This window comes from Apus apus, chromosome Z, assembly GCF_020740795.1.
Source record: "Apus apus isolate bApuApu2 chromosome Z, bApuApu2.pri.cur, whole genome shotgun sequence".
Taxonomy (NCBI): Eukaryota; Metazoa; Chordata; class Aves; order Apodiformes; family Apodidae; genus Apus; species Apus apus.
The window spans coordinates 15,218,415-15,244,986 of NC_067312.1; the positions used below are offsets into that span (position 1 = coordinate 15,218,415).

General features: G+C 41.3%; 1 protein-coding gene across 1 annotated transcript in view; it reads right to left on the reverse strand.

Moving 5' to 3' along the window:
* The window catches only part of PLCXD3 (phosphatidylinositol specific phospholipase C X domain containing 3), an 86,248-nt gene extending 80,015 nt beyond the window's left edge, over positions 1-6,233 (reverse strand). Inside the window, exon 1 of the mRNA XM_051643608.1 lies at positions 6,085-6,233. Within this exon, the coding sequence (XP_051499568.1) occupies positions 6,085-6,187 (103 nt within the window). The 5' untranslated portion in view covers positions 6,188-6,233. The remainder of the gene's footprint in view (positions 1-6,084) is intronic.
* Between the last annotated feature and the right edge of the window lie 20,339 nt (positions 6,234-26,572).

The window sequence follows — 26,572 nt, forward strand, 5'->3', positions numbered from 1 at the left end:
CAAACAGCTTTGTTTTGTGCATGCCAGAAACATGTCACAGTAGGGGAAATTAGTGGTGAACAGTACAGGAAACTGGATCACAGAAGTATTTCTGGAAGGGTTGGAAATGACACCTTAGCAGGTCCAGGGCCAGTGAGAGGCTCTTTTGTGGATAATAGTAATGTAAAAAGACCACCCAGCATCAGTAAGTAGAGATTTATCCCAAAAAAAGTTCAGGTCAGTTATGAGGATCTTTGCTCATTTTCTGAGCAGCAAATAAATCAAAAAGTACTTATTACAGGTATAAAACACTGAAATACAGTGCAAGTGCATTGGAAAAAGAAAGTTCTTCCAGATACTGACATGCATGTCAAAAGCTAATAGGCAACCTGCATTATAGGTTTATTTATAAGTTTACCTGCATCATCAGTCTACAGTTACAAGCAGAGGTAATTTTGTACAGAATTAGACCAAACAAAGTGGAGATACCAGAACATCCAATTCCTCAGCTATTCAAGCTCAAAATTAAAGAGCTCCCTATTAATATTTCAACAGCAAAAATATTATTTATCTAAATAGCCAAACAAGAAAGTATTTCTAGCCATTTTGAAGATGAAAGTATTTCTCCATGAGGCTAAGAACAAGTGTCCACCTAAGAAGTAATCACTTGAACATTTGCAAGGTGTTACAACAGAAGACACAAATTTAAAATATTTGAAACATAGCTGTTTCTTTACCTCAGCATTGCTGTCATTCACAAAATGGCTAAAATATCCCAGCTAGAGTAACATGCATGCTTTTCCCAGTACTCTTCATACCATCTCCCATCTCTTAATACATCTTTGATGCTCACACACATCCTCCCTTTTTGTAAACCAATTCCCCACTAGGTCTTGCTCTTTCTTTTCAGAGCACTATGATGGTGGCATGGTGAGAATTACAAGTTTCAAGTCTCAGAACTTCTTTCTAAAGATGGGTAGCACAAAAAAAAAACACAAACAAAAAAAAAACCACACCCACCCTCCACCTGCCAACAACTTCTTATTTGAAATGAGCCAACATCAGCTCTGCTGTGAATAGCAGTTGCTTTCTTGCTGATGGACAAAGAAATTCATTGGTCAAAATAAATGAAAAAAAATAATAATCTCATAAGAAAAAAAAGAAGCCAGTCAAGTTCTTTGTACTCCTCTTAAGTAACAACATTAAGCAAACAGCTGCCAAGCTAGTATCACAGCAAAATAATTTTCACTGGAATTGTATTGCTCCCAGTGACAATAGCCCATGCCAAGGACAAAGGTTTCATCTGTCTCAATAAAGCAAAAAACTCTCCTATGAAACAAAGAGAGTCCCAACTCTCAAAATTATGCACTCAAGGGATATTTTGGGTCTTGCATTCATTCAGAAGATTTAATCTACATTATATGAAGGAGAGATATGTCCCTAGCACAAATGAGGATTGCTTATATGGCATATGTTAGGCTATCACCAGTTTTGGTGGAGAGTTAAGTTACTTGGGGAGGTAAATACTTTTTTTTCCATTATAATTTTCATTACAGACTTCCAGAGGTTTGGAATATTAGCATCAGCAGAAAGGCTGGTGGAGCCTTTGGGGACAAGGGGCTGAAGTGGCCCAGCAAAGAGAGACCTGGGGGTGTTGATGGACAGCCAGCTGAACATGAGCCAGCAGTGTGCCCGGGTGGCCAAGCAGGCCAGCAACATCCTGGCCTGCATCAGGAACAGTGTGACCAGCAGGACCAAGAGGTGATCCTGCCCCTATACAGGCCACATTTTGAGCACTGTGTGCTGTTTTGGGCACTGCAGTATAGGAAGGACATCAAGGTGCTGGAGAGGGTGCAGAGAAGGGCAACTGGGCTGATTTAAGGTCTGAAGAACAGGTCTTACAAGGAGAAGCTGAGGGAGCTGGGGTTGTTCAGCCTGGAGAAGAGAAGACTGAGGGGAGACTTCATTGCTGTCTACAACTACCTGAAAGGAGGTTCTAGTGAGATGGGTGTTGGCCTCTTCTCCCTAGTGACAAGACAAGAGGAAATGCAGTCAAGCTGTGCTGCAAGAGGTTCAGATTGGATATAAAGAAAAATTTATTCACAGAAAGAGTAGTGAGGCATTGGAACAGGCTGCCCAGGGAGATGGTGGAGGCACCGACCCTGGAGATGTTCAAAAAGCAGGTAGACATGGTGCTTCAGAGACAGTTTAGTGGTTCTGGGGGTGTAGGGCTGATGGTTAGACCTGATGATCTTGAAGTTTTTCAACCTTGATGATTCTGTGATTCTAAGGCAACATGTACTACACATTATTAGTACCAATTAGTACATCAAACTAGATATGTATTTACAGACTGCAAATAAGAAAATTAATTGATCTTTAATTGATCGTAAGGAAATGCTGCCTGCTGATGTTTATTTTACTGCATTTCACACAGCTCATACCCTCAACTCAGATTAAAAAGTGGGCATCAGCACAGCAGAATACATGGGCACTCTATACCTCACCCAGAAAGCCTTAAATTAGGGGCATAAAGATTTAAGTTCTATAAACAAACATTATCTACAAAACCTGTTTATTTTGGTGAAAGAGGCACAGACATTGAACAAAACAGACTTGAACCAACTACCACAAGATATATCCCCTCCCCTCAAACAACAATAACAAAAATAGTCCACAATCCCCTACCTTTTTCCTAGCCAGAGTGTTTTTAATTTAGCCAGGCAGATCTTTTAACATAAAAGGCAGTTTAGGAACACTAGGAGACATATACCTTGGGCTAAAATCCTAAGAATATATATTTTCACTGTTTCAATTGTCATAGCAATAGAAAAGTAAAGATGCATGGTATTTTCTGGAAGCTAAAAGATAATTTCATTTCCCAATACCTTACACTATTATTTGCCACTAATATCCTTCAGTTGAGGAAAATCTTTTTTTTGCAGTGCAAGAGAACACAGTCATAGACTGCACAATGAAAGAACATAATGATCTAAGGTATTATCTTGCATTTGGAATAAATTAAAATTGAAAAGTTTGATTGACAAGACTGGCACAAGTTATATCAGAGATCTGTCTCATCTACTGAATTCCTGATCTTTGAAAACAAAAGTACATGGCTTGAACTGCAGACAATGAAACAAGTAATTTACTGGAATACTTACAAAATTCAGCACTGACTGTGAAAAGGTGTCAGAAATAGTATAAATTGTGCCTGCGTAAGCTTAAAAACTGACCAACTAAAAAAATGTCATTAATATTTTAGACATACCATGAACATAACATGCATTTAATGGTACTGTTTAAATACAATGCTGACAGAATACTATGGGTTTTGTTCTTCTCTTTGCAACACTTAAAGTATTACATGTATGCCTGTGCAACAACAACACAGTGTATCACCTCAGTTCCCAGCACTCCTTCTAAACAATGAGAAATGTACTGATTATTTCTAATAAAACAATACTTCTCACTTAATTTAGTGCCACATCCTCTGTATTGGATAAGTGATGATAAAATTCATTTGGAAAAATAATTCTAACATTTTCAAGCCAATAGCTTGGTTTCTTCAACATTATCAGTGGACTGTTACTCTGGCTCCGGCATTGAATTCCATCCTCCTGAATTAAGGTCATAATCAGTATTCCTACTGCGCAAGGGAAGTTTACATCCTGCTGGGAAAAATAAAAATGTACTCTTAACTTATTTTGGTAAGAAAAAAAAGCAATATAAACAAAATGCCATTTGCAAGATACAGCAGTAATTCTACCAATACATTACTAATTACATGTTAAGATTCCAAAACAGCTAAAAATTCACAAGTTAAAATTATGAAGATTTGACATACCAGGTTTTGTATTCTATATAACCCTTGCTTTAACTGCTTTATTAGCAGTTATATGTTAATAGCTATTACACACATGTAGCATTAATTTCAGCTGTGGTTATACGGCAGGAAAATTCCAAATAAACATTAATGTCTCAGAGGTTATTTCTTAAAGAATTAAACCAATCCCATGTTTGTCTTTGTACTAATATTGTATATTTCCACATTGTATGTTTAATAATAAATCTACTGTTAAAAGATTACATATAAACTGCACTGATACCTACAGCCTGCATGCCAGGCTCCCTAATTGATGAATTCATATGAAATATATTTTCCCCCTCCTCATAAGGCTCTGTTTGCCAAAGCTGGCACTTTAAAAGTCAAATAAGCAGATAAGTAAGATCTGTGTCAATTTGCAGTAACAGAAGGCCAAATTTCAAAGGTCTTAACACTATGCCACTCAAGTTGGAGGTGATTTTCTGCAAATTTCACAAACAGTGAGACTGTGTGCATGGCTGTGAATAAACAAAACCCTTCTGCCAATATTAAGAGGTCAGCCTCTGCATTTATAGGCTGAAGAACTTGCCCACTGCTTAATTGCAGTACCAGGATTATTAACTGGCACTTATAGCCCATAGTATGTTTGTTGGTTTGGGGTTTTTTGGGGGGGCTTATTTTCATTTGTTTGTCTTTTTATTTAAACATATTAACAAAGTGTGAAAGCTTGTAACTACCAAAGGGTTAGGCAGTATGAAAAATGTCCACTGTGAAAAGCTGTCCTGTATTTTACAGAGTCTATGAGAAAGTAACACAGAGCTCAATGACTTAGTTGCACCAATGATAGATGCACCAGCCTCATGATGCTTCAGTTAAGGAGGCCAGCCTGAGGTGATCCATATCAAAAGCAATTTCTTCTATCTAGAAGCAAGTACGTTTGATCATCATCTCCCCCAAACCAAGAAAAAGCTCTAAAATAATACCTTTAACCTGTAAAGGCCCAGTGACTCACAGGGCACTTTCTCTTCACAGCCAATATTCTGCAAGAACATTCCACAGTTTAGGGATTAAGGAAAAGTTACTAACACCAAAAGCTTTTACAGCTGGACCATATTTTGACTTAACAGTTAGAGATGCTAGATTCGTATGGCTCAGAGGGATGTAAGTTTATACATGATATGTTAAACGAACGACACAAACCAGTGCAGCAAGTGAAATACTAGACATAGCTTGTGTAAACTGTAAGAAACTAACATACATGATTTTAAAAGGGCACACCTGTGTTTAACTAGAACTGCAGAAAATACGTTCTAGCAAACAGATGCTGCAATTACATTACCTTAAAAAATATCTTTGACTAGCGATACAAACATTGCTGTAACATTAATAGCTTCCTACACAAAACTTGCAAGAAGTGAACACTTCTACTAAGAAGCTTAAGAGACGTTACAGTTTCAGCATCTCCGAAACATCATTCCTGTTACACATCTCAGGGGGATAAGGTGCTGGTAAAGAGGTCTATAGCAGAATGAGGTGCTCCCTCAATCCACGGATTACCCCAATCAATTACTCGTTTGGACTCGACGCCTTGTTTTGCGTGCCTACAGCTACAGTTAATGCCTCGCAGAAAATAATAATAATAAAAACAAAAATAACAAACCACCCAAAACAGAGGGAACAGGAGAGCTCACAGTCAGAGCGCCATGACCTGCCATTTCTCATCGCACTTCGATCCGCGCTGAGACCGAACGTTTTCTGCGGGCGAGACGCAGCGAAGCGGCAGCGCGGCGGGTCCGCCCGCCCCGGCGGGAGCCCCGCACCCTTCCCCAGCCCCCGGGGCTCAGACCCCACCTCAAGGCACAAGTTCGGGAGGAAACAGGCAACACCCGGTATTTTGGTCCTACGTGAGGTCCGGTAAACGGACTAGCAGGCCAGGAAAGCAGTGGAGGAACCCGCTGTTATTCCACACAAATAACGGGTCCAGCCAGTGCACTCATCAGCCATCGCCGCTCAAGTTCCCTACAGTTCGGGGCTGCCAAAGCCGCGTCCTGCGGGCAGCTCTCCACGCACCTGCCCCGCTCGCTCCCACGGGAGGCAGGGCACGGGCTTCTCGGGGGCAGCTCCGCGAGGGCTCAGCCCCAGACCCGCAGCAACGCGGCCCGGGGCGCGCTGCCTCCGTGGCGGCAGGACGGAAAGAGACGCTCCCCGCGCTCCGCTCTCCCCTCCCGGCACGCCGGGACCGGAGCGGGGAGGAGAAACGGGGAGGCGGCAGCACCTACCCGGGATGGCCAGGTTGGTGAGCGGCGTGCGGTGGACGCCGGCCGGCAGAGCTGCCATCCAGTCAGCGAAGCGCAGCTCGTTCTTCCCTTGCGACGAAGCCATGCCGCTGCCGCCCTGCCCTGCCGCTCTCCCGCCGCCGCTGGCTCCGGCCCGCCCGGCCCCGATCCTGCCCCGCCCCTCCCTCCCGCCCCCCGCCGGGCCCGGGAGCTGCCCCCGCTGCGGTGCGGGGCTCTGCGGGGCACCTCGGGGCTGCCACCGCCGCCGTCGGGCTGTCGCCGCTACCCGCCCGTCCTCCCCCACCCTCAGCGGCGAGCGCTAAGCAGGGCCGGCCGGCATCGCCCGCGGCGTCAGGTGCTCCGGACGGCGAGCCCGCCCTAAATAAGCGAGAGGATGCGGGGGCGGGAGCAGGGTGCCAGGCCCGGGGCGGGGGCAGACGCGGCTCCCGGCCCTCGCCCCGCCGCTCGCCAGCCGGCTCAGCCCCACCGCCGCCCCCGCGGCTGCGGGCGGCAGGAGCCCGCCGGGGGGCTCGGGCACGCAGCTGTAGCCGAGGAGGCTCCTGCCCCTGGAAAGGCGTCTAGAGATTTCGGGCTGGCTTTTTTTTGCTGTTGTTCCTCGCCGTAGTCCTGAGAGTTTGAGGTAACCCCTCTGACCTTGGCGCTGGGCTGGGGGAATGCCGCCTGGGCACGTCCTGCGGCCGGTTCCTGTGGCAGGCTCGTCTGCCTCTGAAACAAGCTTCTTTTGCAACGGGTTACTCACATTTAAAAAACATTGCTCCGTGCTTGAACATTCCCTGGAAAACTGTAATGTTTTTGGCTACAATTTCTTACTGCCTTTGAGAATGATACCGAGTCTTCCACTCTCACTGCCAACCTGTCTTTGGAGAAGCATCTTGTATGTTGGCATTAACAAAACATCTATGTTATTGCCTCCAGATCAATGAGTGAATGAACCTGAATAAAGCTCTGTGAGCTCGAACGAGTACAAGTCTGATCTTTTGACCTCAGCGTGACTCTTCTTATCCAAGTTGTTGATACATGTGTGGAAGTTCACCTAATAGAGATCTGTCAAAAACAATACCTGGAGACAGTCATGCCCCAGCCAAGATCAATTAACAGTTCACCTTGAATTCCTAAGAGGGTCAGCTGTGGTTCTGTAGCTTGTGTTCTCTCTCAACATCTTCTAATACAGCTTGCTTTGGAAATAAAAATGTAGGGAACAACTAGTAATAACCTTCTATTCTCTTTCTGTCCGAGTTTCTAGACTAAACATGAATAAAAGCTCTTGCTTCAGCCACAAAATAAAGGTATGATTTATTGGAAAATGAGTTAGTATTTCTGGTGTATATAAATAACAGAAATGTTGCTGACTCACTTTTTGCAATAGAAATAGCTCCTAAGGTGGGATTTGACTGGGGAAATGTGAACAGACGGTTGACCTCAGGAGAGATGTTGCTTCTGAATTGAGTAGTACATGGAAAAGGGGGATGAGTAAGCAAACAGTCCCTGAGATTGATTTAATGTTTGCAGTATTACTTCCTGTATATTAGGATGTTAGTATGCCCTTTCCAAAATCACTGGTATTAGTAAACATTTAAAAAAATAATAATAATAATAATACAAAGGCATAAAACCCACTAATCACCGAAAGATGGAAGATGTTACTTTATATAATATTCAAAGGACAGGAAGAAATTACAGTAAAACATTTTAAGATTTCTAAAGAGCACTCAAGTAAGGACTAATTAAAGTTTTTATCAACATGATTGGTTCAAATTAGGTTAAAGGGTAAAGTTATTAGTGGATTGCACTGGTTACCTGGAAAACTACTGTTGAATTTTTATCCAGCGTTCTGCCTTTTCTGAGATAAAACGTAACTATATGAGTTTTTGAAAGGTTAAATGTGTTGTTAATACTGTTGGTCTCTTCCTGTCTCTAGAGCATTGCGTGTAGCTCAGCAAGATAAAGCAAAGACATGCAAAACCACATCATCAAAATGTATTGCTACGTGTAACAATGCCTAAACTATCCAAAATCATGCCATGTCTGTCAGTAGTGCTTTCTGCTTTACTGGAGAATTGTAAATATCCTTGCTGACTAGAAACTTGTTGACCTTTGCTTCCACAAATAGAGCTCTTGTATTGTTTGTTTGTTTGTTTGTTCATTTAAAGCCTAGGCTAAGATTCTTCATAGTCTGGGTTTTCAAACCATGGAGACTCTGCTTTGTAAAAACCAGTCCTTTCTAATATGTCTCACACTAATCAGGTTCAAAGAAGTTTGCCTCTGTTTCTAATACACTGTAGCTGCTAAGATAGCAGGTTTCAAATCTGTCAGTGACTCACAGGGTCTCTGTGAATTGGTGGGAATGTGGGTTTAAATAATTTGGAGGAGGAATTTGCACAGATGAGGCAGGTTTTATGGGACAGAAAGTAGGAAACATTTCTGCAGCAACCCGTAGAAAAATCTCTGTGGAAGCTTTAACTTCAAATAAAAAGGTAGCTTTCTGAAACTTTTCAGTGGTTTGAAACTTCATCATTTGTCTATCTATCTGCTTAGAAATAGTTTTAAAATAGCAACATCAGAGCAAACTCTTCACTTATCTTGACTGAAGAACAGGTTACCTGCCATTTTACAAATTTTAACTGATTTATAAGCAATGACAGCCTGTAGGTCAAAATCAGAGCATGCATACAAACTTTTGGTCCTATTTAAAAGGAGTAAAAAAACAAAAAAAAAACAAAAAACAACCAAACAAAAAAAAAAAAACCACAAAAAAAAACCCCAACACTTTTTCTTGTCAAACTACTGAAATCCCTATACTTAACAAGTCTAAACTGTAAGATAAAGTGGATTCCAGGAATCAAATGCTTTAAAATCTTAAGAGACACCAGGCACAACTAAAATGAAAGTCAGTGCTAAGATACTGAAAAATACCATATTTGTTTGCACAGCTATGTAGAGCTCACTGAAGATGACATGAAGAGGAGGAAAATTGAAACGGTACTATCTGTTCATCATGCATTGTGCTCTCCACAGTCTGCAACTATAACAGCAGAGGTGAATAGTGACACCTCTGCTTCTGTGCAACAGAAAAACAGAGTAATTTAGGCAGTAGGAATGGCTAAAATTAATTCCATTGTTTAAAAAGGCTTTCAATTGTTTTTATTCTCTTAAAAATTAGCATATTAATGGTAAAAATTCACTGTTTTACTTTTTAATTTTAGCACTCAGACACTTCATTTTTTCATATGTCCTTGGCATTTATTTTAATCATGTAAGTAACAAAGGAGTGACAGTATCTTTTTCTCTGAATTACATAAAGAACATTCCACTCTGAAATGTAAAAGAAAAAATGGCTTAACAGGGCATTATGTCTTTGTAATTTTCCTGTTATATATGATTTATTTAGAGGCTACTTTAAAGCTGTTGTTAATGAATCCAAAATGAGGCTTTGAAGAGCAGAGTTACTGTTACTTAAGTATTTTAAGTTCTTCAGTGGATTCTATTTCTGAGGTTTGGTCTCTTCCTCCTTCTTACTGCCCATTTATATTAATAGAAGTTTTTCAGAACAAATCCTGGCTGCTACCCCATGTTTGCAGCTCTCATGGATTTAAATTATGTCACCAGTCACACCTGCGCAGCAAAGCCCTTCCAGGTGTTTGCTGCTGAGTTCCCAGTTGTCTTCTTGTTACCTGAGAATGCACTGGATCTGTGTTATTCTAGATTTTGTTACTCCTCATGGCTAAAAAGTGTAAAAAGTAATATTTATCTGTAAGACAAGCATATAAAACCCTAAAGAGTCAAAGTAAGCAGACTGCTTGAATGAGACGAGATAATTTTAAAAATTACTATATGGGTGAAGAGGTGACAAGTGCTTTTATTTCATACTTCATCTGCCTACTTTGACAATCTCACCTAGTATTCATTAAGCAATCTCTATTTAGCAGTATTCATCCTGTGAAAACAGTTTCCAAAATTTCTAAGTAGACGGAAAAAAGCCGTATAGAGAGAAGATAAATTGTGGTTATTGTTTTTTGTTTTGTTCATTGTGGGTTTTGTTTGTTTTGATTTTTTGTTTGGTTTTTGTTGTTGTTTTTTAATGGGAAATATGCTTGTTTCTAACTTTCAAGCCAAATAAAATCTAATTTATTCTGCACTCTGACTTGTTTTCTGCTAAGAAAACCTGAACACCCTTGATGGTGCTGATACTGAATCTCAGAAGGAAACATATTTCTTCTGGGCAGCTAACAAATGTCAGGATGTTAGTGTTATCCCTCTTTGTTGTGAACTAGAGAGACTGTGAACATGATGGCTTAATATAAAATCCAACATCTGCTTTTATTTGCATGCTTTATAACCAAAGCAGAGACCTTATAGTAATATGCAGAGGATCCAAGGCTCTATATGTGTCTTAATGAAAATAAAAATAAAATCCAGAATGCATACTACATCTATTATTAGAACAGAAAAAAATAATTAGAGTGGATGGCCTGACACTTTGTTACACTCAACTAAATTCTCAAAACTCAAAATAAAGAGGTTGAAAGACAAATTGCAATATTTATATCCAGTCCTCAGGTTGAAATCAATTTCATCATAGCTGCTCCTCTCTGAAGAGTATTTCTCAGGTTTCTGGAAGAAGGTTTCTTTTGGTTTGTTTCTGGAAGAAGGTTTGTTTTCTTTTCTCTTTTCCAAGTTTGTCATTCAGAGTTATGCTCTGTTTCTTCTGCTTCCATAAAAACACAGAGGTGGCTACTTTTTTTACCTGGTTAAAAACAAACAAGTTTGGTTTGTTGGCAGTACTGTGAAGGCTCTAATGGCATTACCAAGAGCAGCAATGATCGACAACAAAAGGCCTGATTTTCTCGCCAGTGCTGTAAGGCAACAGCAAACTATTCAGCTTTGGTACAGGGAAGGATGGGAGAAGTTGCTTTTTATTTGTAGACAGACTGAGCAATGTTAAAAAAAAATTATAAAAGCTCATGAACATTTAGTCATTAACAAGTGTCTCTATGAACTGAAGGCCTCATGTTTAGCTTGGTACATAAATTGCAGAAAAAGCTTGATTCAAGCATTTGAATTTCAGCACTTTCTAAAGGTAGAAAAAGGTAGAAAACTGTGCTTAACAAGAACAAGAGCTAAATGAGCTAGTTTAACAGTGGAGTTAGCATAGGCAGTGCAGAAGCAAGTGTCAGTGCTGGTCATAATTCATGAAGCCAGCTAACTTACTGTTGATGTGTTGATAAAGTACTTCATTGGTATGGAAATATCTACTTAGGATAAAAAAAGAGTCAAAAGCCTCAAACCAACCTATCCCCTCCTGAGTTGCAACCTTTGCAGCAGTAACAAAAAAGAATGAAAAGTTTTCAAGGCAGTCAGATAGTCCCATAACTCTACTTAGTTTTGTCAAGCAGAGACCTTTGTATGAATTGAAAATTTTGTCTAGTCTAACTAAAACCTTCACTGAATAGCAATATGGTAATATACAAGACACTCCAGAAGAATTCGGATTCTCTGGACGCCTAGATCTTACCTTTGGGTTATAGCTATCATAGACAAATTAGGAATGTTCAAGACAGGATAAAAACTGTTAGAAATGCAAGAGAGAACCAAGTCAAAAAAACTCTCTTTTCATTAACGTTTATTTTGTTCTCACATTGTTGTAGGGACAGACACACTCATACACAGAAAAATCAGTGAAGATGGCAGGAATAAAGGGGATGAGATAATCAGAAGTGAGTACTGCTTGCAGAATTTTACATTGGACCACCAGAAACAGAAAATGCAACCAGTTTGTATGTGTCATCCATTTATGACGTAGTTCAGACCAGCTGAACTACAGAGCAGGGTATTTAGCACCTGAGGGACAGGAGGAAAATCATATTTCTAACGAGAGAGTATTTAATCTGTTAAAGTATGCAAATTAATTGTAATAATAAGTGACTCTCAGATTTTACAACTGTTTCTTTGCCATTAAGATATTCAGAATGACATCTTGCGATTGATCTTGGCCAGATCTGAGCAGCACATATATGCGGTACTACGTAGTTCACATTTCTTTGCTGTAGGATTATTTTTTTAAAAGTGAACATCAATCAAAACATTCCTGTTCTGTAGTAAATGTTGCTTAAAAATTGCTAAAATAAATGGGAACTGCATTAAATAAGAAAACTGTGAGAGCAAATAAATGAATAATTGCTGCTTAAGCAATCAATATTAAGCAATAATAAACAATTTTATTTTTTTTTGTGCCAGTTGGAGAAGGGTCCAAAACAAGTGAAGATAATGAAAACACACCGCTGAATTCAGTGCCATTTTGATCCTCTGGGTGGAAATCTAGTATCAGTTGGTTAATAGTTGATGCATCAACTGTGCTTATGTCCTAAGCCACTGGAAAAGAAAAGTCTTTTCTATTTTTAAATAGAAGGGATGATGGATGACACGGAGACTTTCCAACAGGAGCTGCAGAGTGTTAAGAGTGGTCAGTTCCACTCTTGGCAACTGGAGTCATGTTTCATGAAAAAAAACATTTCTGCCTCCTGGATGAGGCTTTTCAAACAGGCTCTTGCTGTTTGCATGGTAATGAAGCACTCTTAAAGGTATTGAAAATAGTCAGCAGGACTAATGGAATTTTTGCACACTGGAATCAGAATGCTGGCCACATTTCACAGGCTGTAGTTAGTGCCGGGGGATGAGAGGCCATGTTCCTTTTTAATTACACACATCCCATGGTGGGTGTGAGCAGTGAAGTTGTTCCAGCCTGGCATTTGCAGGTCAGTTAGTATGGGATGCAAGGCAGTGCCTTAACTCCAAAGAAAGAGGTGGTGCACCTGGCAGCTCTAGAGGAAGAGGAAGGAAGAGAATCATAGACTCACAGAGTAGCCAGGATTAGACGGGACTTCTGGAGATCCTCTAGTCCAACCCCCCCCTGCTAAAGCAGGATCACCTAGAGCAAGTTGCACAGGATGGTGTCCGGGCAGATTTTTCATATCTCCAGAGAAGGAGACTCCACAACCTCTGGGCAGCCTGTTCCAGTGATCTGTTACCCTCACAGTAAAGAAGTTCTTAATTGTGTTCAGATGGAGCTTTCTGGGTTCCAGTTTGTGCCCATCACTCCTCATCGTGTTGCTCAGCACCACTGAAATAAGACGGGTCCCATCCTCCTGACACCCACCCTGTAAATATTTGTAAGCATTGATAAGATCCCATCTCAGTCTTCTCTTCTCCAGGCTAAACTGACATAGGTGTCAGCCTTCCTTGTAAGAGAGGTGCTCCATTCCCCTAGTGTTCTTTTCAGCCCTCCCCTGAAACCTCTCCAGTAGTTCTTCGTCTTTCTTGAACTGCTGGATCCCAGAACTGGACAAAGTACTCCAGATGTGGCATCACCAGAGCAGAGGAGAGGGGGGGATGACCTCCCTCAACCTGCTGGTCACACTCTTCTTAATATACCCTAGGACTCCATTGGCCTTCTTGTCCACAAGGACACATTGCTGGGTCATGGTTAGCTTCTTGTTCAGCAGGAGTCCCAGGTCTTTCTCCACAGAGCTGCTTTCAAGCAGGGCAACCCCTACCCAGTGCTGGTGCATGGGCTTATCACTCCCCAGTTGCAGGACCCTACACTTGCCCTTGTTGAACTTTATTATGCTCCTCTCTGCCCAACTCTCCAGCCTGTCCAGGTCTCACTGAATGGCTGCACAGCCTTCTGGTGTGTCAGCCACTCATTCTAGTTTTGTATCATCAACAAACTTGCTGAGAGTACATTCAAGTCACTGATGAACCTATTGAACAAGAGTGAACCCATAACTGACCCCTGGGGAACACTCATAACTACAGGTCTCTAACTGGACTCTGCACATCTGTTCACAACACTCTGAGCTCTGCTATTCAGCCATTTCTAAGTCCACCTCACTGTCCACCCATCTAACCCACAGTTTCTAAGCTTACCTATGAGGATGTTATGGGAGGCAATGTCAGAAGCATTGCTGATGACAAAGTGAGGAACATCACTGCGTCACCTCATCCACCCAACCAGTCATGTAATTGTAGAAGTCTATCAGATTGGTCAATCATGATTCCCCCTTGGTGAATCCATGCTGACTACTCCTGATAGCCTTATTTTCCTCCACATTTAGAGATGACATCCAGATGAAGCTGTTCCATCACCTCTCCAGGAATGTAGGTAAGGCTGACTGGCCTGTAGTTTCCTAGTAGTTAATCCTTCTTGCCCTTTTTTGAAGGCTGTAGTGACACTGGCTTTTCTCCAGTCCTCAAGCATCTCTCCTGTTCTCCATGACTTATCCAAGATCATGGAGGGTGGCTTAGCAATAACACCTGCCAGCTTCCTTTTTCTGTTTCTGTACTTGAAGAAGCTATTCTTGCTGTCCTTGAGGAGGTCAGCAGAAATGCTAGAAAATCAGTGATGAAAACTAATCATGGGATGCCAGTGTTTCTGAGGTGCGCGCCACTCCACTTATTGGTGTTAAGGAATGATGCATGGTTGTAGTTCAAAGGTAGTAATATGTTGTGCAACAACATAACACTTCTTACCAGGAGCCAGGGGTATTCTTCCAGCCCAAGAAAATGAGATGAGAAAGAGGGCTAGAACAAGAGAACGGAAGAGTGGTAATGGAGAGAGGAAAAAATCCCTCAAGGGCATGGTGAAAGTTGGTATCCAAAGGTAGTGGTATCACTGAGAGGCTAAAGTCCAAGTTCTGGGGCTTATCTCTGCTCCTGGACCTTCATCCTCTGGGGCAATGGGGTGGAGGAGGTGGTCTTGTTTTTCTTTCAGAGAGAATCTGTCTCTCTGCCTTTCAGCTCCTCCTGGTTCCTTGTGGGCTAGGCTCCACTTCGCTCCTCCTTCACTTGCTGCCTCACCCTTGGCCTACGTAGCAAATTAAATTATGCACCTAAGGCCTTAATCGTCTGACTGCACTGTGCTTAATGAGCCAGCCCAACAGGCTGTAAATATTTCTAGATAGAGCTTGGAAATCAGTTTCTGAAATAATTTTCTGCCCACAGGATTGGGCCCTAATTGCTGTGCATCATGACTTGCTACCAAAATGAAAAGTTGTTAAAAACAGTTTCATTAAATGCACACTAGCTCTGGATTATAAAGATAATTAAGTCTGAAAATGTAATGATTTGTATGACACCAAGGGTGGAAAAGATATGAGGAATTCCTAATAAAAATACAATCCCCTCAAGATTTTAACTCATTAGTTTTTGCAATAGACATCCCACGTTTTGGCTTTTAGGCTGCAAAATACTTGCATAAGAAAGACCAGAGTTAAAAAGGTCATCAGAGACTTCTCCCCACATAACACACAAGCACCACAAACCAATGCAGAGGGCAAAAGGTGCAGTCTGGTTCTGACCAGCCCCCTCCTGCTGCTCTGATGCAGGCAGAACAGCCTGCAAGTGTCCTCCAACGCACTGCAAGTGCTGCACACTTCCAGCAGCTCCCACCAGTGACAGCTGGAATACACTGCTACTTACAGCTTGCCAGAGTTTTACCAATGGTTTCCCATTTAACCATTTAAAACTATTTTTCATTGGATGGAGGGGCTTGGAAATCAGAGTAAGGCCTGGATCCAATGAAGTCCCTACGTATGGTTGTAGTATAATCAAGAGGGTTTCACCACCTGCTTTTCGGTTTCAAGACCTTAGTCTGGTTGTGCTTTCCTGACATCCAGAGCCCTGTTGAAAAATACAAGTTGGCCAAATTAAAATAATCCCTTCAAAAGTTGTCTTTTGCCAACAACTAAGTCAAAAAGGGGGCAGGCAAGATGGATCCCAGCAGGATGACAGTGGGAGGGCTGGGACTGTTCAGGACGAGCAGCTGGAGGGAAACACAGGGCTTTCACCCTTGCCTGCAGGAATGGTGCTGGGGATGGGAGCATGGTGGTGTGTGCCTTGCCCCCACAATGCTCACTGCCAGAGACACTAGACCTGCCAGTGCCAGAAAGATGTCTCATCAAAAGTAGAGTTTAAATTCCAAGTGTTGCTTGCAAAACCAAAGCATCACCTTGATGTCAAAACAAAGCCCCAGTGCTTCCCAAAAGAGCCCTGGGCAGCTCCTTCACTTGAACCGTAGCCTGACCTCAGTGTAGCATCACTTTACCTAATATAATACCTGATTTTTTAGTTATTCTGCTTTTTTTTACGTACTTGGTCTTCTTGTCAGAATTTTTCAGAGCAATAGGAAAAAGCAATTATTTACAGCAATAAATATTGCCTGTCCTTTCTGCAAACCATCTTCTTTCAACACATGTTCTTGCAAGTGCTGACTTGAGCGCATTACGCCACGACTGTGTTACAATGTGTAGCATCATGTCAGCTCCCCAAATGATGGCTTTGATTCTGTAGTAAGTTTTCTCTGGGCAGATGCTTCCACTCTTACAGGGTCCAGCTATTTTGAGCAATGAGCCACAAGAATCAAAGTCTTCAAGTCCATTGCAAGGTCTGGAATTGTGACTAATTTTTCTCAATAAATATATGCTTGATCCTGTTTGTGTATGTGTGTGTATTTTAGGCAAAATAAACAAACACAACTTTCTGAATATTAGTTTTAGCTAACAAAGGGGTTTTTTTCAGTATAATTGAAAGGTTTTGACCATATTTTGACTTTTTTTTTGTAATTTCCATAGAAAAATAATCTTTTGAAGGAAAAAAATGAAACTTTTCATTGCAAATGTTAATATTTAAAAGTGATGGGAAGGTCGGTGGGGGCTCACACAGACAAGACAATGAAAAGTGAAAGAATTCTGCAGTAATGTGCATACAGATGTATGAACTTCACTGAAATACCCTTTCTCGTGTGTGCAAAGCGTTAGATTGCCAATTTCTGTTGCTGTGGAAAGTAGGAACTTAATCCAGCCAGTGAGAATGTTATATTATTTCACTTAAGGGGAAATTGAAGTTGTTTTCCTTGTGATATCAACAGCTTTGTGAAGCCCATGTACCTGAGAACGAACCTAAATTATCCTTGGGAGAAAGCTGGTGGAAGCTGTGATGGGAATGTTGGCATCAGCAGGTTGCAGCATGGAGAAGGCTCCTGGGTGTTGGGACTGATGTGGAGCCTGGGTCTGGAGAGCCAAAGGGTGGCTGGATTGTGTCCACAGCTGCTGTTGAGGCTGTCCCCCGTGCCAGCAAAGGCACCGTGAAATAAAGGAGGCACAGATAGTCTTGGAGAAGAGGAAGAAGCTGATGAGAAGAAAATCTCAGCGTTTGGTCTCCACACATGAAAAAACCTTTCTCAGCAGAGCACAGTGTCAGATCGTAATAAAGTATTTTTGTAGGCTTAATTAGTGTAATTTTAAGCTCCAGATTCAATTTGAAGGTTTTTAGGTAGCCTGTTTTTTTAACAAGATTCTTCCTGGATTGAAGCATGGTGAGATGCAGTTCTATGTAAATCATGCTTTATGCAAGTGTACATAGGCAAGCATTTTAAAATCAGACAACACATATTAATGAATGGAAGAAAATGTACATTGATTCAGAGCATGAGTATTTTGTTGAAAATCTCTGTATGGAAATGGTACAACATATTCAGCAGCAGCTAAATGATAAAGATAGACTGGGATGTTGTGTTAGATATATGCCATCTGAGAAACAGGAGCATTGAGGTGTTATTCCACTAGTCATTTGTAGTGAAAAAGCCAGCAAAACTTGGTCTCATTTTTAGAATGTTATTCTTGGAAGAAGTAGCAGGGGGAGGTTTGTGAATGGTCTGGATGATAAACAACTTAAATCATGCACAGACTGGGGAGACACAGTGGGTGAAATCCTCACCCGTTTGAAGTTGATGGAAGGCTCCACTAGGAACACAAGGGAGCCAACCTTCAGGAGTGGTGTTTTGCTGGGATGTAGCAAGAGCTTTGTAAGTCACACTGTTGGCTAAACAGCCTGAGTGGTGTGGAAGGAGGAGGAAAAACAAGAGCTACTTTTTCTATTGCAAATGAGAATCAGAAATGCACTGATCTCCTGCATGTTTACTCCCTGGAAGTAAACTTGGGAACCCAGATTGAAAGTGTTCTTGGCCTGTGTGGAGGCAGATGTCCTTAATAATCCAAAACCTTAAAGGCCTGACAAAGGGAAAGTGAAGTACTTTGAAACCCTACTGCCTCCAGGAAGAGCAAAGTTATTTCAAGAAACATGCTTAATGCACACATACTTGAAGTTGGAAGTCTGTCTGAGACATGGTTCATCATCCAGGATTTCAGCACTCTGAGAGAAGAATATCTGTTAGACATCATTTCAACTCTCTTCTCCAATGCTTCTCCCTATCAAATGTTCTAGAAATACTCTTTATTGGAACAAGCTGTTTGAGCTACTTTCAGTAAGAGAAGCTCAGCTCAGATTGGTTTGACATGCCATCTTCTTTCTGTTCCATGGAGAGGAATTCTAGGACAATGAAGAAGGGTAATTAAGAAAAATATGACAGCAACGGATTTCAGAAGCTGCGTGTGTGCCAGCAGTGGATAAATGTTTTGCCGACCAAGGAATAATACTTTTGGGGAAAAAAAACCTCACAAAAGTACATTGGTATAATCTGAATGTCCTCTTACTCTGCACTCAGCCCTTTAAAAAAGAAAGTCTTGCTAGATATAGAAGCAATGTCTGGCATTTCACGAACACACATAAAGAAAATATTTTAAAATATGAATATGAAAAGGCAATGAATCTCTGCTAAAACTGCTTGTGTTTGTGAGAGATAAGAGGGCAGGAGAAAGGAGAAAGAAGAGTAATTTATTTTAAATTGTTCTTGTAATTAATTTGCTTACAGAACAGCACCTGCAAAATAACTTGCAGTGGTTATGCAGACACTCTGACAGCACTATGTACTACCCTGATCCTCACTGTTTCCTCACTTCTCCGTCTTTATGCAAATCCTTGTGTCTAAATTAGAGAGCCATAGACTTGATGTATGGCCACTTGGCAGATAAGTAACTGGTTGGATGGCTGATCTCAGAGAGTTGTGGTCAATGGCTCGATGTCCAAGTGGAGATCAGTGAAAATTCCTCAGGGGGTCGGTACTGGGACCGGTGCTGTTTAACATCTTTGTCAGAGACATGGACAGTGGCATTGAGCTGGTGACACCAAGTTCTGTGGTGTGGTTGACATGGTGGAGGGGAGTCTATCCAGAGGGACCTTGACAGGCTTGAGAGGTGGGGCTGTGCAAACTGTATGAACTTCAACAAGGCCAAGTGCAAGGTCCTGCGCCTGGGTTAGGGAAGTCCCAAGCACAAATACAGGCTGGGTGGAAAAAGGATTGAAAACAGCCTTGAGGAGAAGGACTTGGGGGTGTTTGCTGAAGAGAAGCACAACACAAGCCAGCAATGTGCACTTGCAGCCCAGAAAGCCAACTGTGTCCTAGGCTGCATCAAAAGAAACATGGCCAGCAGGTCAACGGTAGTGATTCTCCCCCTTTACTCCACTCTCATGAGACCCCACCTAGATTTCTGTGTCCAGTTCTGAAGCCTCCACAGAAAGGACATGGAAATGTTCGATTGAGGAGGAGGTCTACAAAGAAGATCAGATGGCTGGAGACCCTCTGCTAGAGAAACAGGCTGAGAGAGTTGGGGTTGTTCAGTCTGGAGAAGAGAAGGCTCCAGGGACACCTTATAGTGGCCTTACCATACCTGAAGGGGGCCTACAGGAAGCTGGAGAGGGACTTTTCACCAGGCAGGGTGGTGATAGGACAAGGGGGGAAAGTTTTAAACCAAAAGAGTGTAGATTTAGATGAGATATGAATAATTTCTTCCCTGTGAGGGTGGTGAGACACAGGAACAGGTTGTCCAGAGAAGCTGTGGAAGCCCCCTACCTGGAAGTGTTCAACGCCAGTTTGGATGGGGCTCTGAGCAACCTGGTCTAGTGGGAGGTGACCCTGCCCATGGTAGGGAGGTTGGAAACAGATGATCTTTAAGGAAGGTCCCTTCCAACCCAAACTATTCTATGATTCTATGAATTAACTTTCTTTACTGTAGTAGTAAGTTCTTCAGCTCTAGTCATGTTCACAGTGGCATGCTAATAGGGACCTCTACTCACTAATGCAATACAGATGAATAACCTGACATAATTATTAGCATACTTGTATTCAGGTGGTTAAACGTGCATGTGAAGTCCTGGTTGGGGGCATTTCTACAGCTCACCTTAGTTGCTCCCACAGCTCTGAAGTCCTCCATGGTGGTGAAAGTTGCAGGACTCACCACCTGCCTGACTCGCTGACAGTTATCACCTTGCCCTGCACTAGAGTGAAGGAAATACTGGGAAATATTTGTATTGTTTGACATTTTTGTTTCACCTAAAGAAAGGTATTCTGGTCAAGCATACATAGTCCAGCTCTGAATTTTAAAGGCAAAACTTCTCAGGAGGATAAACCATGAACATGTAAGCAGAAATCTTTTGAAGATTCTTAAGAGGGAATAAAAGATGTTGCTTGTGCTTTGTCTGATAAAGCTTTGGAAGTTTAAGACACATCCCAAAATTTATGAAGAAACTTAGAGACAGGGATGGGTTCTTTCTTTATTGGTTTACAAATAAAAATAAATACATGAGACATAAAGAAATAGTTATGAGATCTGCAAATCAGCAGCAGTACTGGTAACAGACTCTAAATGTTTGTGTACCTCTAAACCTCTTAACAGCTCTTGAGTAAAATTTCCAGGATGTGTTTCCTTATAGTGATGAACTTTGTTTCCAGCACAATGCAACACATAAATGTGGTATGCTGTGCTGATTAGGGATTTACAGGGAGTTTGTAAAGGATAAAAGATGAGAAATTGTGTCTTATTTGAAAAAAGGACAAAATAACATACACTGCATGTTGTGAAGTCATGCTTACAAAACAGGAGCTATTTGCACTCTGCTTTCACCAAGAGGAGAGAATAATTCATAGCAGAGGAAACTTGGCTCCTTCCCACTGCTCTAAGGGACCAGCAGCAGCAACAGCTCCATCCAACCAGCCTTTGCACTTGTGCCACCTCCCAGTTTCCTCTCAGGAAAGAATCCTAAGGAAAAGCTGGGAGAGACTAAGAAATATGCTCACAGATTCTCTGTTATTCCCCAACTGCATTTGCTTAGCTGACCCTTTCACAAGCATTTCGTAGAGACCAACTGCATCTGTGATTCTTCATTAGACCTACAAATGCATTTCTTTTATTGTCTTCCTGAAGTAAAACTAGCTTCTCAAATCCAATTTTCACTTCTGCAGACAAGCTTTTGGAAGCAAAAGTGTCTTGTTTTTTTCTTCGAAACTCCATAAACATTAGGGTGAGCAGCAGGCACTGGTCTACAAGTTTAAAAACGACTGAAAAGTTTATTAAGTTTTTATGCCCCAAATCCAGATTGTGTCTAATTATTCTCCTCCATCACAGAATGTGTTCAAATCCTGTACTTCCAGTAATCACCTCCAGATGAGAGAAATGCACTATTTGTTCCCCAGGAAAGCTGCTACAGATGTGCATTATGTAATTTTGTTTTCACTATTAAATTAAAGCAATATTTTAGATATCCTGAATATGAATTTTGTTTGCCTCTCTTGTTACAAAGCCTGAAGGAAAAGCAGGAGACAGTCTTATTTCCTTAGCAACAGAGTCAGGTGTGATTTATACCACTGTGTCCCTGCAACTGTCTCCAAGCAACAAACCCAACTGCAATGCCAACTCTTATACACCCAATATGCAGTGGGGACTGAGGGAAAACTCTGGAGCCTAAATACCTACCTCTGGCATCAAACAGGAGGTCAGACTGAACAAACAGGATTATCGAAGAAGTGGAAATCAATCAAATAATCTGAGTATCTCTATTCAGCCTGCCAAATGATCAGTGTGCAAAGAATAATCTATTTTAAATCAGACAGTGCCTAGGTGACAGCTGTAGATGTGTGTTAATACTTCACTGAGGCTTTGCCTTACATTATGAACATGGTACTGCCACATCTGCTGTCCCTGATCTGGCTCAGCAGAAGTTCTCATGGAAAACAGAGTATTTACATAGCAAAAAAATATTTTCAGTAACAATTCCTGTTAATGGAGTTACCAAATTTGCTGAAATTCATTTGCTATTTCAGAGCTGTTTCCTCTTTGAAGTAAAGCGACTTCTATCTATGATCATGTCATGTTGGCAAACACTGTTTATAAATAACAACTGTAAAGCTAGTGAAGCTTGCCAAATCCAAGGATGACAGCACTGTTTCTCTGAAAAAAAATGTACTCTTTTGGTTTAAGGTGAAATTTGTTTTTGAAACTGAGGTTTCAAATGCATTCGTGTCCCTGAGCCAATGATTTTTTTTTAGGTGCTTTTCAGGTGCACACCTGTGAGTTACAAAAAGCACACAAGAGAGCACTGGCTTGTGGCAACATTTAATCTCCACCCCGACTTTACTGTCACTGGAAACCTATAAAACCTGTGAAATACCAGTGTTCATTCCACTGCTGAAAATGCCATGGTGTGTGTAGAGAGTGCCAGACCCTGTGACACTGATGTCAAGGAAGACCTGCTGACCAGCAGGTGAGGATGGAGCATGGAAATGCTGGGATCTCCAAGGGGGTCATCACCAATGTGCCTGTGTTGCAGCTCTCAGAATGTGCTGCCCATGCCAGGCCTGATGCAGAGGAAGAGTGGACAGAGACCACTGCCTGTCCCTGTCCCTTCCCTGCTGCTTCAGCATCGGGATGAACTCCTGCCCTGTGTAGAGGGATTTCCTCTTGGTGCTTTGTGAGATGGAAAACAGCCCCAGGCCAGTGACTCCCATCTACATGGCTTGGGTGCAACACTAGCACCTCAGCCTGGAAACGCCAGTGAGCAGAGGGAAAAGTCTTAGTAAAAGCCACTAGAGCATCCCTCCTTTTCAGGGTTCAGCTCTTAAATTGCAGCAACAATATGGGTGCATGAAGGTCTCAAGAGAGCTGGGGGACTGGGGTCAGCACCAGCCAGGGTTTATGAAAGCCCAGCTAACCACAGTTAACCACAGCTCCTGCTTTTCTCAGGCACTAATTCTTTTACTTTCAACTTTTTACCTAAGCAGTGCTACCCTGGAGCCAACCCACCTAATTTCAGCATGTTAGGCAACAGCCACCTTGCCTTGTACTTGCAAAAGCTTCTTTACTGCTTGGATGTTTCTACTTGCATAAGTTTGTGCTAAACATTTTCCTCCCATTTCCTTTTTCTTTTTATTGGCTTTTCTTTGGACCTCATCCTTTTGGAAAAGTAACAGTACAGTCTCAGGAAAGAGCATTTCCTGCTCATTAAACCATCCCCCTTTGCCTCATTTTTTGTTCTGATTGTAAGAATTATCTTTCTGTAGAGCTTCTCTAGGATAGCTCTCACTTAAAATTTTCATAATAATCTACAAAAATTCACATCAGGTGGCAGCTGTTCCTGTATTGAAAAAGACATAAAACTGTAAGGCATAATATTGAGGTTTTGGGAGTTTGGCTGGGTTTTATTTTTTTTAAATAATAATTTGTCCTAAGTGGTAAATTCTTGCAGCAGTATAAGCCTGGATTTGTGCTAAATATTGGATCAAAAAAACTTAAGGATTTGTCACCTGATTGCAGATGTACACTCCTGCTGACACTGCTTCTGTAGATCACTGCAATTTTGAATGCTTAAAAATGAAGTACCATTTATCTTTGAGATCTATAATGCAGTACAAAACCAGTCTTGTTTTCCCATTCCCCTTTTTTTAACCAACATAATGAAACACGGATTTTTACATCAAACAGCAGTCTCTCTGATGTTCAAGAAATGCTAGCTGGCCCTAGCACTACAAAATAATTAAACATCTCTAATTTCTTTTATGAGTTACAAAAGAACTTTAATCATGTGAATAGTACCACTAGTTCTCTGGGACTAATTGCATGCCTGGTGCTATCAACAAGCTGAAATATCTTTTTCTTTAATATTGGATGCAAATTCTAATTCAATTTCATGGGATGCACCTGTCCTCTGCTCTCTACAGAGCTGCATGTTGCTTCCCCTTGTGAAGTGGCACAAGGTGTTCAAATTAAAAATCTGATCCTCTTTAAAACATGAGGAAAGGCTGCCTGGGTCCTTCTTATCTAGGCAGCCAAAGGGTCTTTAGGCCTTCCTAGAAAAGTGAAAATCCTGAATGTCCCTCTTGTATATGTAGCTACATATACAAGATGTGAACAAGGTGTTTTCTGGTATAAAAGCTCTGCAAAATTAGAAGCAGGCCTGTGGAAGACACAAACCCAGTTGTTTTAATGCTCACCTGTTTATTACTTGTACACATATTTTTTGCAAAGTTGTCACCGTTTGACTCAGGTTCAACAACAACGCTCTCGATCCCCTCCCCCTCCCACCCAGGTAGGGAAGGAGAGAGTGAATAAGAGAGAGACTCTCTGGATTGAAAACTAAACTTGACAGCTTTAATTAAACACTAATGATAAAAGAAAATATATACAATTATATAAAATTTGTTCAGGAATGTGATTGTTAGAGACAAAATTAATCTTTTACCCTTCAGATTGCTCATACTAGTTTCTTCAGTGTCCTAGTGAGGCTGCTCATGGTTTTTCAGTGTATGCTTAGTGCTGCACAGAGAAGCAGACATAGAAGACACTAAAAGACTGATTTCAACACTGCCTTGCATCAGTCCTAGTAAAACTAAATTCAGAGCCAAAAAAGGCTGTCAGCAGGTATGCATTTTATTATTCCCTCAAGGAGTTGGAGGCAGTCTTTTCTGCCAATACTCTGCAATACCACCTCAGCTCTAGGCATAACTGGATACAAAATAGTAATAACTAAATCTATCATCTGAAAATCTTGAGAGAAAGATGAGTTTAAGGAAACCCAAACACAGCCATGGGGTCTGTACAGGAGTTGTGGAGCACGGGGCTGAACTGCAACACCTGGAGACCTGGGCACTGGGCAAGTGACAGCAGGTGGGTGGATGGGTGGATGCTTAATCCAAAAGTGCATGTTCTCCAAATGCCTCCCTCTCCCCTCCTAAAAACTCCTGAAACAAACTTAAGGTCCACCAGACACTGTTCTCTCCCTTTAAATTCACAAAGTCACAGTCTGTCTTGAGGGGAGAAGCCAAGAGAAGAGCACAGTGCTATGTCTCTTCTCTTTCTTGGACCAAAAATATCAGATGGAATGATGGCAAACAAATGCTCTCCCTCCTGGACTGACTCACTACACCTCAGAAAAGGAACAGTAAACAGGCTTTGCGGCTGGACCCTTGGAAGCAGCTCATTATTGTACTTTTTATGTCCCAAATTCTACATTTTCACTTCTCTTTCCTTTCTTATTGCCACAGAAATGGTGAAGCACCTGTGAAATGTCCATGTTTGACATTTCTGAGATGACTTTCCAGCCCTGGTCCACATATTCCAGCAGCAGTTAAGTACCTATTTGTGGGTTTGATTTTTTTTTTTCTTTGCCTCCCAGTGAGCTGTGTTGCAAATTTACAGATTTCTGTAAATTATATATATGTTCTTTTCTGAATATTTGATCACTTTTCCAGCCTATGTGACTTGAAAAAATGCCTGGTGAAGTAGTCCTTTGTGCCCATACTCTGCACCATAACACATAGGTTAGCCCTAGAGGTATAGATTCCCAATTGACACACAAAATTCATCTATGAGAAGTTCCAGCTTCTTCACTCACTATCTAGAAGACTAATTTCTCATTCCCCGAAAAAAGTTTTAACTGGTAAAGGATTGCAAGGGCTGCTTTTAAAATTTCCCTAAACAGCAATAAAATATTATTAATCCCTGCCTCCTCTCCGGTCCCAGATCAGTAACAACCATCATAAACACAGCAAACTGGGCTATTTGTCTATGCTTCAGCTCATGCAGGGATAATTTTCTGTTTCATTCTTCAATCAGATCTGCAGACTTTCCATCAGCTGCCTCTTTTATTCTCAGCCCACACAAGTCAGTAAAATTGTCATCTTTTAAAAGCAAATATTGTACCTTCCTAGTTATATTTTCATTAAAAATAATCAATAGAATTTGTAACTGATAACCAGATCATGATTGCTTTTAAGATTCTGGTATCTTTCCCATGAGGTAATCTGACAGCACAATAAAATACATCTATTTATTACAAGGAACACTCACATATTCAATTGGCTGGTTTTAAAAGGGACCATAAATAAGATTTAGGATTTTTAAATAGCCTGGATGACTTTCCTTCCTCTTAAGGTCCAGCTGCTCAGTTTTTCCAAGTCCTTCTTTCCTAAGAGGAGTTTTAAAGAACAAGTCAAGACTTACATATATACATATACATATATACAAATATGTACACTCCTACCCATATAAAGAAACAAGAAACATTTCTGTGCTTCTTTCACAGCAATTAAAAATTGAGCTCCTTTTTCTCTGCGAAGCTCATCTGAAGATGTTCCTCTCTGCATCATCGCTTTTTCCCTCTTCTCAACCTTTAGCCCCAGCCCTAACACAAGCACTGAATCCTGCCTCAAAAAAACTGTTTTGCAATTTACCAAAATGCAAAGAGCATC